This window comes from Mandrillus leucophaeus, unplaced genomic scaffold (genome assembly GCF_000951045.1).
Source record: "Mandrillus leucophaeus isolate KB7577 unplaced genomic scaffold, Mleu.le_1.0 Scaffold346, whole genome shotgun sequence".
Classification (NCBI taxonomy): Eukaryota; Metazoa; Chordata; class Mammalia; order Primates; family Cercopithecidae; genus Mandrillus; species Mandrillus leucophaeus.
Window position 1 is genome coordinate 1,066,544 of NW_012103654.1, and position 12,828 is coordinate 1,079,371.

The 12,828-nt window shown below is 38.3% G+C and overlaps 1 protein-coding gene across 3 annotated transcripts in view; it reads left to right on the forward strand.

Annotated features, from left to right (window-relative positions):
- Nucleotides 1-12,611, forward strand: part of STMN2 (stathmin 2) — a 55,385-nt gene extending 42,774 nt beyond the window's left edge. For all 3 annotated transcript variants that reach the window (XM_011989072.1, XM_011989074.1, XM_011989073.1), the window contains 2 exons: nt 1,399-1,590; nt 11,269-12,611. In XM_011989072.1, coding sequence (XP_011844462.1) covers nt 1,399-1,590; nt 11,269-11,328 — 252 coding nt within the window. In that variant the 3' untranslated portion in view covers nt 11,329-12,611. The remainder of the gene's footprint in view (nt 1-1,398; nt 1,591-11,268) is intronic.
- Nucleotides 12,612-12,828: the final 217 nt, after the last annotated feature.

Genomic DNA, 12,828 nt, shown 5'->3' on the forward strand with positions numbered 1-12,828 from the left:
TCCAGTGAGCCACAGACCTATTCCTGATCAACTTCAGAATAAACACATCAATAAAGAAGTGTAAGGCTGTCCGACCTTACCATTTCTGTAGAATTTTATTTGAAGAGAAGTTTCTCCTTTCTCCAGGCCCCATATTGTTTATACAGCAAGACCTTTCCAGTAAATGCCCACAACCACTACCATCAACTAAAATGTTTTCCCATTAATGCTTTCAATGGTAATCAGTATTTAACAGGGCACTTAGGAATATTTTTTGATCAACCATTGTTTAGATATTCCCATTTATAATTACTCTTGTGAAGGATCGCCTCAGGGTATCAGCTGATCCTAAGAAATTATCCAGGAGCCATGAGTGTGTAATAATTTAGTCTTAAACCTGGATAGGTCAGTATTGGGTAGGACTTTTCTCAGCTGCATAATGGGGAGAATAAAAAGAATATGGAAAGAAGTTACATAACACATCCTGGGTCACAAACAGAGGTAAGACTTGAACACAGACCTGACATCAAAGCCCATGCCAGTAGGACTTACAAAAGGTAGACTGGACTACCTGCATTTGAATCATTAGTGATGCTTATCACTGGGCCTCACGGAAGAACCTTGGAATCAGAATCTCTGGAGGTAGATGCCAGGCACTTGCATTGTTATCAAGTGCTCCAGTGATTACCATCCACTGTGCAGAGCCATACAGCCTCCTGACGCTGGAAGAAAATTACAGTGCTCAAAGTGCGGGGCAGGGTGTACATCTGGATCTAAATCACTGAGCAACCACAGGGTTTCAAGAGAGGGTCAAAACAAAGACTTTCTGCTCTCTGTGGCCAAATGAACACTAAGTTTGCACTGTTCTCAGATCTCCAAAGAGACTTTGGTGTATGGGGGATGGGGGTGGGGGAAAGGGAGTGTGAAATAAAAGGAGAAAGTGAATTTGATGATTTGATTGATGAAAGTTGAAAAGCTCATTGTAAGGCCTAGCCTACAGTTGATTAAAAAACAATGGATCAGGAAGATTAGAACTTGCCTCAGTCCTCAACCATTTTCCTCAGGCTTTAATGGGATATTGCCATCCAGTAATTCATTATAGCATTTTCTGTTGCATAAATGCTTAGCAACAACTTCTTTTTTAAAAAAAATTTGTAACTCCTCAATGAGGATTAAATGCTTCTTCTTCTAAGACAGTCTGAAATATATTCACAGCTGAAAATTCAGCTAACCACATTTCCCAACTAGCCACATTCTATAGAAAACTCTAAGCCATGCAGATGAGTAGAGACTTGACAATAGTGCTCAAGGCTGGAAATACTATTCATCGGAAAAGAACGCTCCCTCCAATTGGTGGGCTATTATTCTGCTAGGTTTGTGTTTGGATAATTATAAGATGGCTATGTTTTTCTTCCCCAGTCTCAGGAGGCCCAGGTGCTGAAACAATTGGCAGAGAAGAGGGAACACGAGCGAGAAGTCCTTCAGAAGGCTTTGGAGGAGAACAACAACTTCAGCAAGATGGCGGAGGAAAAGCTGATCCTGAAAATGGAACAAATTAAGGAAAACCGTGAGGCTAATCTAGCTGCTATTATTGAACGTCTGCAGGAAAAGGTAATCTCAGCAGAGTCCTGAGCAGATGGATATATTCATATGCAACACAGCTGGGTGAACTTCCATATGCCTGGGCACCAGAGACCAAGTCAAAATTTGTTGCAGGTGTGAGGACAACTAACTCCCATGGGCAGGGTCTCACAGTGCAGCAATGACTTAGCAGGGGGTGCAACATGGTAGAGGAATGGGAATCCAACATTAAGGCTGGAATTTTTTCAATTTTTCCCATGATGAGTGGATTTAGGGAGGCTGATTCATGCTTTTGAAATGTGTAAGACTTCTATAGAAGCCTCACGAGGCAATCTATAAGAAAAATGTGACGTTGGAAATATTAATGTCAGTATATTATATTGATATAAAATATAAATAACATTTGATTTAATATTTAGTATATGGCTTTAAATAGATATATTTAATTAAAATATTAAATTAGAAAAATATATTTGCCAGGAAAGGCCAGGGTATTTATGAACACTGGTATGCCCGTTCTAGGGTATAACAGCATCACATGGGACCATAGCAAACATTAGCTCATAGGGGATGTTTCATCCAGTTCTGGTATCCTGGTGCCCTTCTCCTCAACAACCTAAAGGTATACTCATTCCCATGAGTCAGGAGGAGCTGTGCTGGAGTTACTCTGAAAAACGCTCTCTTTCACTTTTGTACTCTCTATGCTGTTTCTCACCTATCCCCTCAAAAAACCTTTCCTTTGAAAATATACAGTATAGCTATGAGTAGTTTAGCTGTATCCATTTCCAGAAATTGGATTAAGCATTGAGAAACAGGATGGTTGAGAAAGATGCCTCAATCCTTTTCTGAGCAGTCAGTCATGCTTCCCGCCAGTAGCGAGTGCCTTTGTGTGATAAGCATTGGAGATGCAGAGCAAAACAGGAGTGTGCCTGTCATCAGAGCCCTAAGAGTTTAGTCAGATGAGCCTCCTGTTTTCTGACTATTTCTCAGAGTTTCATGTCTTCTATTAGAGATGTCCCATCTCATCTAAGTTTCAAACAACCTTATCCTAGGGTTCTGATGATTCTGTTTTCATTCTCAGTCTCTGACTGCAAATACCCAGCTAGAAACAAAGGAAATCAAGCATGAAACCTTTTAAGGATACAATTGCATGGAGTCTTCATTTGTGCTCTTGAGGAATTTTTGAAAGCATTGCTGGGGAAGGGTGTGTGGGCTCTGATGCCGCAGTAAGACACTGAGGTTCTCAGAGGTACATGGACGAGGACTGCTGACTTGGGCAAGAGCTGGAATAGTTATCTGATGCCTGATCCAAAACATGAAAGTTTGGATTAAATTTTTATTTATAAGCTGGTGTTTTTATACTCTCAGAACAATGTCATTGCTTTTCACCCAAATGAGTCAAGTCACGATTTGGAAGAGGCAACAGAATTTGGCTCTCTCCAGGTGATTTATGGTGGTATAGGAACATATGTTTTACTCAGATACAGGAGAACAAAGTTCCATTTGCTGAAGTTTACTCCCATGACCATAAAACCAGTCAGTCTTCTGCCATCTGCCCGCATTTTGCACTTCTCTAGAGAACTAAGGATGTTCCTGCTTGACCAGTGCTCGTAACATGGACAGCAGAGGGCCACTGTGTGATCTCTTTGAGATCACTGTGACTCAACCTTCATCTCACATCCTAGGCCCTAAAAAAATTAAGTGACGTTGCTAGGAACGGTACCTGCTGATCTCATTGCAGCATTCTCAATTAGGCCTCAATGCAAGATTTTTATCACTGGAAGTCCCAGAGCATTTTTATTTTTCAAATTGCACATACCCAAACACAGGGCATAGCCTCCTTTTTTTGTTTGTTTGTTTTTGAGACAGTCTCGCTCTGTCACCCAGGCTGGAGTGCAGTGGCACGATCTCAGCTCACTGCAATCTTTGCCTCCTGGGTTCAAGTAATTCTCATGCCTCAGCCTCCCAAGTAGCTGAGATTACAGGCGTATAGCACCACGCCCAGCTAATTTTTGTATTTTTAGTAGAGACAGGGTTTTGCCGTGTTGGCCAAGCTGGTCTCAAACTCCTGACCTCAAGTGATCCACCCGCCTCAGCCTCCCAAAGTACTGGGATTACAGGTGTGAGCCACAGTGCCCAGAAATCCTTCTTGATTTCAATTGTAAAATAGTTCATAAAATTTCCATATTTTATCTAGTATTTCCAGAAGTGCTAGCTTTTAATAGGCCATTTTTTTCTTCTCTGTGTGTTTTTTCTCTTTACCCAGCCCAGCCATGCTCAGCTCATTTTCTCAGTCTTTCCACTCCCACCCAAATTTAGTGCCCTACCCCATACATACATACATGCACACGTGCAGACCACTTTTCCTGCAAATAATCAACCCGAAGAGTGCTTAAAATTCCTGACATCAACCCGCAGAATCTCCAAGGATGGGACCCAGCTTCCATGCATTTTGAAAACTCTCCGTATGATTCCAATATGCAGCCAGATTTACGAACTAGTGGTTTGTAGCCTTTTCTGATTTAAATCTCAGCTGTCAGCATTCTATCCCATATCAAATAATGCAGCCAAGATAATTTCTAGGACCACATTTTTTTCTGGTATTTCATACCTAATGAGGTGTTTTTCAAATCTAATAGGATCTTTGGCCAGTGTCAGTCAAGATCTTTTATCTCTTCAGTAAAGAGGAAATACCAAATTTACTTTTATTTGATGTATATCACATAGGTGGATTTAGTACAAAATTGTTGTTTACATATTGTGAATGTGTTTGTGTATACTAAAACTACTTTGCTTTTTCCTAAAATAAGACAAAGTTTTATATTATAAGCAATATTTAGCATTTTGTTTGAATGAAGTTATTCCTATGAAACTAGAAATTTAAAAGAGGGTCAGTAATAACAGTAAAGCCAAAAGGCATGAAACTGCCAATGTACCATAAGCTGTTCTGAAATCTACCATATCAAAAGATAATTATGCTGGGCATGGTGGCTCACACCTGTAATCCCAGCACTTTGGGAGGCCAAGGCAAGAGAATTGCTTGAGGCCAGGAGTTCAAGACCGGCCTGGGAAATATAACAATACCTCATCAAACAAAAATTTAAAAATTAGCCAGCAGTGGTGACACATGCCTGTAGTCCTAGCTACTCCAGAGGCTGAGGTGAAAGGATCGCTTGGGCCAAAGAGTTCGAGACGGCAGTGAGCTAATATCATCCCACTGCACTTCAACCTGAGAAAGAGAACAAGACCCTGTCTGTAAAACAAAAAGAGAAAAAAAAAATGACTACTTCTGAAATGATACCTATTAATGAGTTAATCATTCAATGAATATGTCCTGAGTCCCTACTATATGCTTAGGAACCTTTGTAATATCAAAGGTATTTACCAACCATGTCTTTCCCAACACAGACAATAAATAATTCAACAATAAATAATATAGCACCAACAATTAGAGAATAAGACAACATGTAGTATGGTCCAATATAGACAGTAAATGCAAAGACACTGACTAATATCAGTAAAAGCAAATTCACATCAAGGTAAATTCACACCATGCGCCCACCCTTTTGATAGCCCTCACTGGCCCTATCAATGAAGCAAGAGACATGATACAACTTTGTGCAAGCTTTTCCACAATCTGCCTACCATTCAGCACTCAGTCCCTTTTCCCTTCAATTAAGAGAATTGAGCATTCAAGCATATTTTCACCATGATGCCCATAATGGTATCTTCAATGTCACTGACAGACAAATTCCCATAAACTCCTCAGAGCCCCAGCCATGTTAACTCAAAGCCTTTAGCTCAAACTGAAAGCCTAAAGCAAAAGCAGCCCTGGCTGCACTTCAGAATCTACTGGACAGCTCTTTAGGGATTCTGATTTAATTGTCTGGAATTGGGCCAAGGACCTTGTATTATTTTAAAGGCTCACTAGTAGGCTCTAATAGTTAGCCATGGTTGAGAACTACTGTGCTAAATGTTTCTTAAATATGGTTTGTGATGTCATCATAAATTGTATGTTAGTATTTTTTGTCTTTGTTGCATAAGTGTTCTTTCTTCCTCCAAAGAAGAATGTTACACTCATTTTTTATTTCAGTTTCCTGTTTTTATAGCACCTCATCTTAACACTCTAGGCTATTACATAGAAAAGAATCAAATGCGGAGAAGGCTGTGGGAGAAGGGATGCGTGTGCCACAAAGACCTGCATTAGCTGATCTATTGATGTCACATCCAGGACCCAAAAGACTAGTCAGTGGATTATGACTGATACACTGGTGAAGTTAAAAATGTTCTTATTCTTAGAGTGATATGAGAAGTAGAAAGAGGGAGAAACGGAGAAGGGGAGGAGAGGGGAAGAGAGGAAGCAGAGAGAAAGGAAAGAGAGGGAGGAAAGACACTTGTTCTTGCCATACAGGAATGATTCAAGACACTTTCTTCCTCTCCTGATGTGTCCCTTTCTCCCCTAATGCACTACGCAGCATCCTGCAGGAAATTCACCACCTGACCCTTTTAGGAACCCTGAGTAGCAGGAGCTCCAAATGACCCAGTCAGGAATTGCAGTGAGACAGTTAGTTTTGAAAAATCAGTTAACATAGGTATAATCATTTTAACAACAATACATCTACTCACTAAACATATAATTTTAATGTCAACTATTTAAATGTAAACTTATTGACCAATCTTTTGATGTAGTTGGGCCCAATATCTTTTCAAAAAATTGATCAGTTAATGGGAGTTCTATGGAGGTTTCTTTTCTTGCCATTATTCACACTCATGTCACATTAGCTATGATTTGCAGTTTTAATTTCTTTAAAATAGGGCAGGGACTAAAGCCATTTGCAAAATAACCTGGATATAGACTTTTTACAACTTTTCCATAGCTTTTATAGTTTATTCACCCAATATCTACTAAATAGTTCACTTTCTCACGTATTTCCAAAGGTTTCTCTCGACCCTCACAATTCTCCATCAGTGTAGCATTTAATTAAATTAGATAGTTAAATTTTCAAATGCAAATTGCTAAACAGGTGTGGAAATGCCATTGGCAACACAACCAATGAGAAGGAAAGTATGTGGTGATACTAGGGAAGAGCCTTTTCCTCTCAAGCAACTCAGCCTTTAGGAGCCATCAGACAGCAGGACGATGGAAGGAACTGAGAGGGTTAACATGGCAAGTCACTGAAGAGGACTTCTACTGAACCTTGTTTAATTCCCCACTTAAACCAGATTGTATCATAGCTTCTTTCTTTTGTAATTCTACTATATCATCTTAGTCAGTGCCAAGACTTCCGAGCTCATAACATGGTAACAAATACCAAAGGAGCTTTCAGTATTGTTTAGGAAGGAGAGAAGCAAGTAACCCAGACAAACTTGACAACAGCTTTCCCCTATCCAACCATGAAGTACAGTACTTAGGAAATAAAAGAAATTGTTTCACTATAATTCATCATTTCACTTCTAATATCTAGAAAATGTCAAATGAAAATATTATAGCCATTATTTTAGTGGCAATAGTAGAACATAATACAATGTAACTTAAAATGATAAAAATATTTTCAGGGAATAAGATTCTGTGATTCTTTCCCTAAGAGGTAATTTTGATAATATGTAACTCTTCTATAAATGTCAGTAGTCTTGGGGACACAGGTGGTGTTTGGTTACATGGAAAAGTTCCTTAGTGGTGATTTCTGAGATTTTAGTGCACCCGACACCCAAGCAGTGTACACTGTGCCCAATATGCAGTCTTTTATCCCTCACCCCCACTCCCAACCTTCCCCCACAGGTCTCCAAAGTCCGTTATATCACTCTTACATCTTTGCAGCCTCATAGCTTAGCTCTCACTTATAAGTGAGAGCATGTGATATTTAGTGCTCCATTCCTGAGTTATTTTACTTAGAATAATGGCCTCCAGCTCCACCCAAGTTGCTGCAAAAGACACTATTTAGTTCCGTTTTATGGCTGAGTAGTACTCCATGGTATATATATACCACATTTTATTTATCCACTTGTTGGTCAATGGACACTTAGGATGGCTCCATATCTTTGCAATTTCAAGTTGTATTGCTATAAGCATGCATGAGCCTGTGTCTTTTTCATATAATTACTTCTTTTCCTTTGGGTAGACACCCAGTAGTGGGATTGCTGGATCAACTGATAGTTCTACTTCTAGTTCTTTATGTTTTCCATAGTGGTCATACTAATTTACATTCCGATCAACAGTGTAAAAGTGTTCCCTTTTCATCACAGCCATGCCAACACCTTTTGTTTTTTTGGCTTTTTAATTATGGCCATTCTTGCAGGAGTAAGGTGGTATTTCATTGTGGTTTTAATTTGCATTTCCATGATGTTGATAATATTTAACTCTTTAGTTATATATTTCAGCTATTATCAATTTACAACTATTGTATTATTTTCATCTTTTGTTTTCCTATGGTTCTGATTCACAAATAGCATTTGTGCAACCACTTACTATTGAACATATCTGATGAATGAATAATGAAATAGGAAAATGGATTAAAACTAGCCTTTATTAATTGTTTGCTATAGGCCAGACATTTTTGGATGTACTATCACATTTCATCCAAACAACAACGCTAGAAGAAAATACTGTGATTATCCCCATTTCACATGTAAGGAATCTGGTCTTTAGAAAGATTAAGTCATTTGGCCAAGATCACAAGTAGACCACAGAGACTAGATTTGAACGAAAGTCTCTTTGACTCTAAACCTTTTTACTAGCTGCCCATGACTCCCAATCACCGTCATCTCAATGCATGAACATGTGCTTTCTTAGCTCACACAACTCACTCCTGACCCCTCTCTTATATTGCAAGTGCATAGTCATCAGTAAAAAGAAGGATTTTTGATTATATTGACCTCGTCTTGAATTTAATTAGGCTCATATGACAGAATTCCATAGATGAAATTGGCATCCTAGGTCATATAGTTCAAGTCCTTGTTTCTATTTGATACCTAGTGAGATTAAAGGGACATTAAAAAGTAAAGAGAGAAAAGACTCCATATTTCTTACCTTCCAGGAGAGAAACCTTTCTATGAAATTAGAGGAAAGAATTAGAGGACCAGAATTTTTCCCAAAATCAACTTTCATACTTTTTTTCATATAAAGGCATAGTTGCACACAATGCTAACATACTGCATTACATTTCCTTTATATGGATGGGAGGAAGGGGGTAAATTGCAGAAAACATTGTAAATTTAGATATGCTTGGGCCTCTGACAGTGGCTAGCAAATATCAGGAGCTCAATAATGAAATAAATATTATCAAAGAGTAGTCTTCTTGATGAACCTTCTCTGAGTATCACAACTGCCTTAGGAACCTCTGGATTCAAGGTCTGATAATTGAGAACAGTGAGCTGATAAGAAAAACAGACTGTGTGGGAAATTATATGCTTCCTGCATGACTGCCTTTGGTTCTCCCACATTTGAAAAAAAGTCACATTAACATTTCATGAGTAGATATTTGGTAATGTGAATGTAAAGTGTTCGAATAATAGAGTGACTAAAATGCCTGAAAACAAATAATTTTTAATTAGAAACTCATAATTATTTATTTTCTCTTTTTCCACATTATTTCAAGCTCACAAATTATATTTATTCTTTCCTATGGGAAAATCCATTTCGTTAACACTAATTTTGAGTTTAACAAGAAGTGTACTCCAAAGTAGTCTAATAATACTAATTATAATGTTTCCTGCTATGTTATCATTTGAATTTATATGAATCTTTAGACTTGAGGCTTCTTTTTCCTAGCATAGTGATGGTCTGGGCTTTTTCTCAATTTTTGCCAGAGCTCAGCTCTCACTAATTAGTTTCTTTCTGCATGAGAAAAGAATTTGCTTCATCTTTTTCCTCATAATAGCAGAACAAAAAGAAGAATCAACGGCATCCATGCTAATTTCCCCTGTGACATTTCCAAACAGGATTTGATTTCTCTATACATGCCTTTTTCCTTCTCTTCATAGTTTTTGAACATACGCAAAAGCTCATTTAAACCAATTAAATAAAATTGTTTTTAATCTCTTTCTCTAGAGTCGACTTCCTGCTTACTCCAACTCTGTATCTTTGAAGGAAATGTAGGGTGGTTATGCCTTTTTTTCTCCCAGAATCTACACTTGAAAAGACACATTTTTCCATGCAACTATAAAATGTTCTCCTCACTCAACATCGAAATTGTATAGCAGCAATTAAGAGGGTGAGCTGTAGAGCCAGGTTCCCTGGGTTTAAATCCCACTTGTTAGTATCATGAACATGGGCAAGTTACTTTACCATTCCTGTGTTTCAGTTTCTTCATCTGCAAAATGGGGACAATAATAGAATGTCCACTATAGGATTATTGTGAGGATTAAGGGACCTAATACGGGTAAAACCTGTACTGATGCAGGTCGGGTACATATTAAGTGTCTAATAAATATTCATTATTATAATATAAAGAAGCCTATAAATACAGACCCCTTGCGATTAATAGAGTTTAATGATAAGATTTACTTTATAGCTGGTCAAGTTTATTTCCCCTGAACTAAAAGAATCTATGGAGTCTCAAGTAATTTCTGGAGCTTCAGAGGGAAGGAGAGAAGCAATATAAACAACATTCTAAACAGAAATATAAATAATACCAATAATAATTAGCATCTTAAAATTTCAATTCAATGAACATTTATTTACCACCTATGATATATGCAAGACACTGTGATTTTAGTCATCTGAGGTATAGCCATATACTAAAATATACTGGGGCCACATTTTCTCCATCAGTTCCCTCCTCAGGAAGTTCAGTTCCCAACTCAAGGCTAGTACCTTGGTTCCTTACGTAAATAAACATCCACCAATCACATGCTATCTGCAAAGCTCTCTGCTAGGCCCTGCAAATGGAAGAAAAATGAGAAAACATAGTCCAGGCCCTCAATGAGCTTACAGTCAAATATAACAGAGGAGACAAGAACAGAGAGGGTCATAATAGAAGCTAGAATAAAAGGAAAGACTTATGCAGGTGTTCAAATGGAAAGTGAGATAAGTTTGCAGATTAGTCTTTGCAGTCTCACAAAAATCTTTGTGGAGAAAAGGACAGTGGTCATAGAGTTTAAAGAGTAAGTTTACAATCCTGACCAGTGGAGATGAAAGACTAGCATTGAAAATTGCATGACAAGACAATTCCACTAAACTGAATCATGAAGTGTGTGTAGGAAAAGATGGGGGTTATGACTGGAAAAGTCACTTGGACTGCAGTTATGAAGGACCTTGACAAACAGGTCAAGAGTTTAAGAAGCAGTATAGAAAGTCTTCATCCTGAATCTAGCCCTCCCAGAGTGTCCGTCAGGATTATAAAGTCCTTAAAATATTAGTCAAAAGGAACGACATCATTAGAAATGATAGAGAAACAATAATGTGATGTTTTATTGCCTTTCTCTGGATTTACACTGTGATCCTAATCTTCAAAATTATCTTAATAACATGAACTTTTGGTCATAGTTTTAAACAAAAACAGTGTTAAATATATTTTTTTAAACACGATAAGTCTTATAAGATCTTTTCTAACATGACATTTTATGGGGCCTATATTTTCCTCTCTTCTGAAATGAGAAAAGCTCCTAAAAGTAGACAACAAACTGGGTTACTTCTAGTCAAGCACATGGCATGCAAAGGACCAGACAACAAGGGCCTGTGACATTTCTTCTTCCTTTTGTGTTTTTTAGGAGAGGCATGCTGCGGAGGTGCGCAGGAACAAGGAACTCCAGGTTGAACTGTCTGGCTGAAGCAAGGGAGGGTCTGGCACGCCCCACAATAGTAAATCCCCCTGCCTATATTATAATGGATCATGCGATATCAGGATGGGGAATGTATGACATGGTTTAAAAAGAACTCATTATAAAAAAAAAAAAAAAAACAGAATCAAAAATTTAAAAAAATCAATGCGGTCTCTTTGCAGAATGTTTTGCTTGATGTTTAAAAAATACCTTGGATCTTATTTTGTAAATACTTACATTTTTGTTAAAAAATACAAGTATTGCATTATGCAAGTTATTTCATAATCTTACATGTCCTGTAACAGGCTTTTGATGTTGTGTCTTTCCACTCAAATGAATTTGCTAGGTCTGTTCTTTTTGAAGCTCCCCATGTCTAACTCCATTCCAAAAGAAAAATGAGGTCAGTAGACAGTCTATGGTGCTAGAAACCCACCATTGCCTAATGACCTAGAAGGCTTTGTTATCTCTGAGCTTGACTAAGACCATGCCTAGATCACAGGTATTATGACTCCACATGAACCTTCACATTTGTTCGCTCATAATCTACTTACTGCCTAAAAACTACAAAACCAGGCTAAGAAATACCACCAGTTAGAGCATTTACTTCTGCTTCTCCTGGATTATGTGCTACAAATGTGCTTTGACTTTAGAAAGGGATGGATGAGAAGACAGATCTGAGACCAATCTGGGTAGAAGCAAAAAGTTGAACCTTTGAAAGTGCTGAACACAAATCCAAATTCGAATGGTTCAAGTGGCCGTGAAATCGCTCTTCATAAAGTGGGCTTAATTCTCTAGTTTAAGTTCTTTTGATGGAATGAATTAATTAATGTGTCAGGTGGCTTATTTGTGGATGCCATGATTGATGATGTTCATTTTAAGCTCTTACCTATAGTACAAGTACATGATGCTACTGAATACTTTTCCACTTGGAAACTGTGAGCTGGTTGTTGCATTAAAACACACATACAAACAAAATCAAAAACACTGCGGACTTTCACTCAAGCTGGTCTTTCTTCCCCAGTGTAAGGCAATCCTGCCTACTAACAACACCAACAACAAAACACTCCATCTGTGAAGCTGACGCAGTTAAGGGGGCTAGGCAGGGCATTTGTGCCAACTAAGAATCACCAGATACCCAACATAAGTACCTATCGCAGTTTTGAAGTCGTTTCTCCCCAACTCCCAACTCCTGAAGGTTGCTGCCTGCATATTTACTCTTCATTAGTGCTATTTTCCTGTATGTCATTGTGAGCAAGCTGTGATTAATAAAGAATTGGAGTTCTGTGAACTAATAAAGGTTTGGTCTGTTCTCTTGCCCCTTGGTGTGTCTGACCCTGGCGTTCAGATTTTAAAAGGGTGGCCACTGAATTAGACAATCTCACAAGCAAAGAGATAATAAGGAGAGTTTGAAGGAAACCAGTGCCCTGCTGAGTCATTTCCCTTTGGGAGCAGCAGGCTGCATCTCTTTTCTCTTGCCCTCTGATGGACCAACACAGTGGGAGAGGTCTT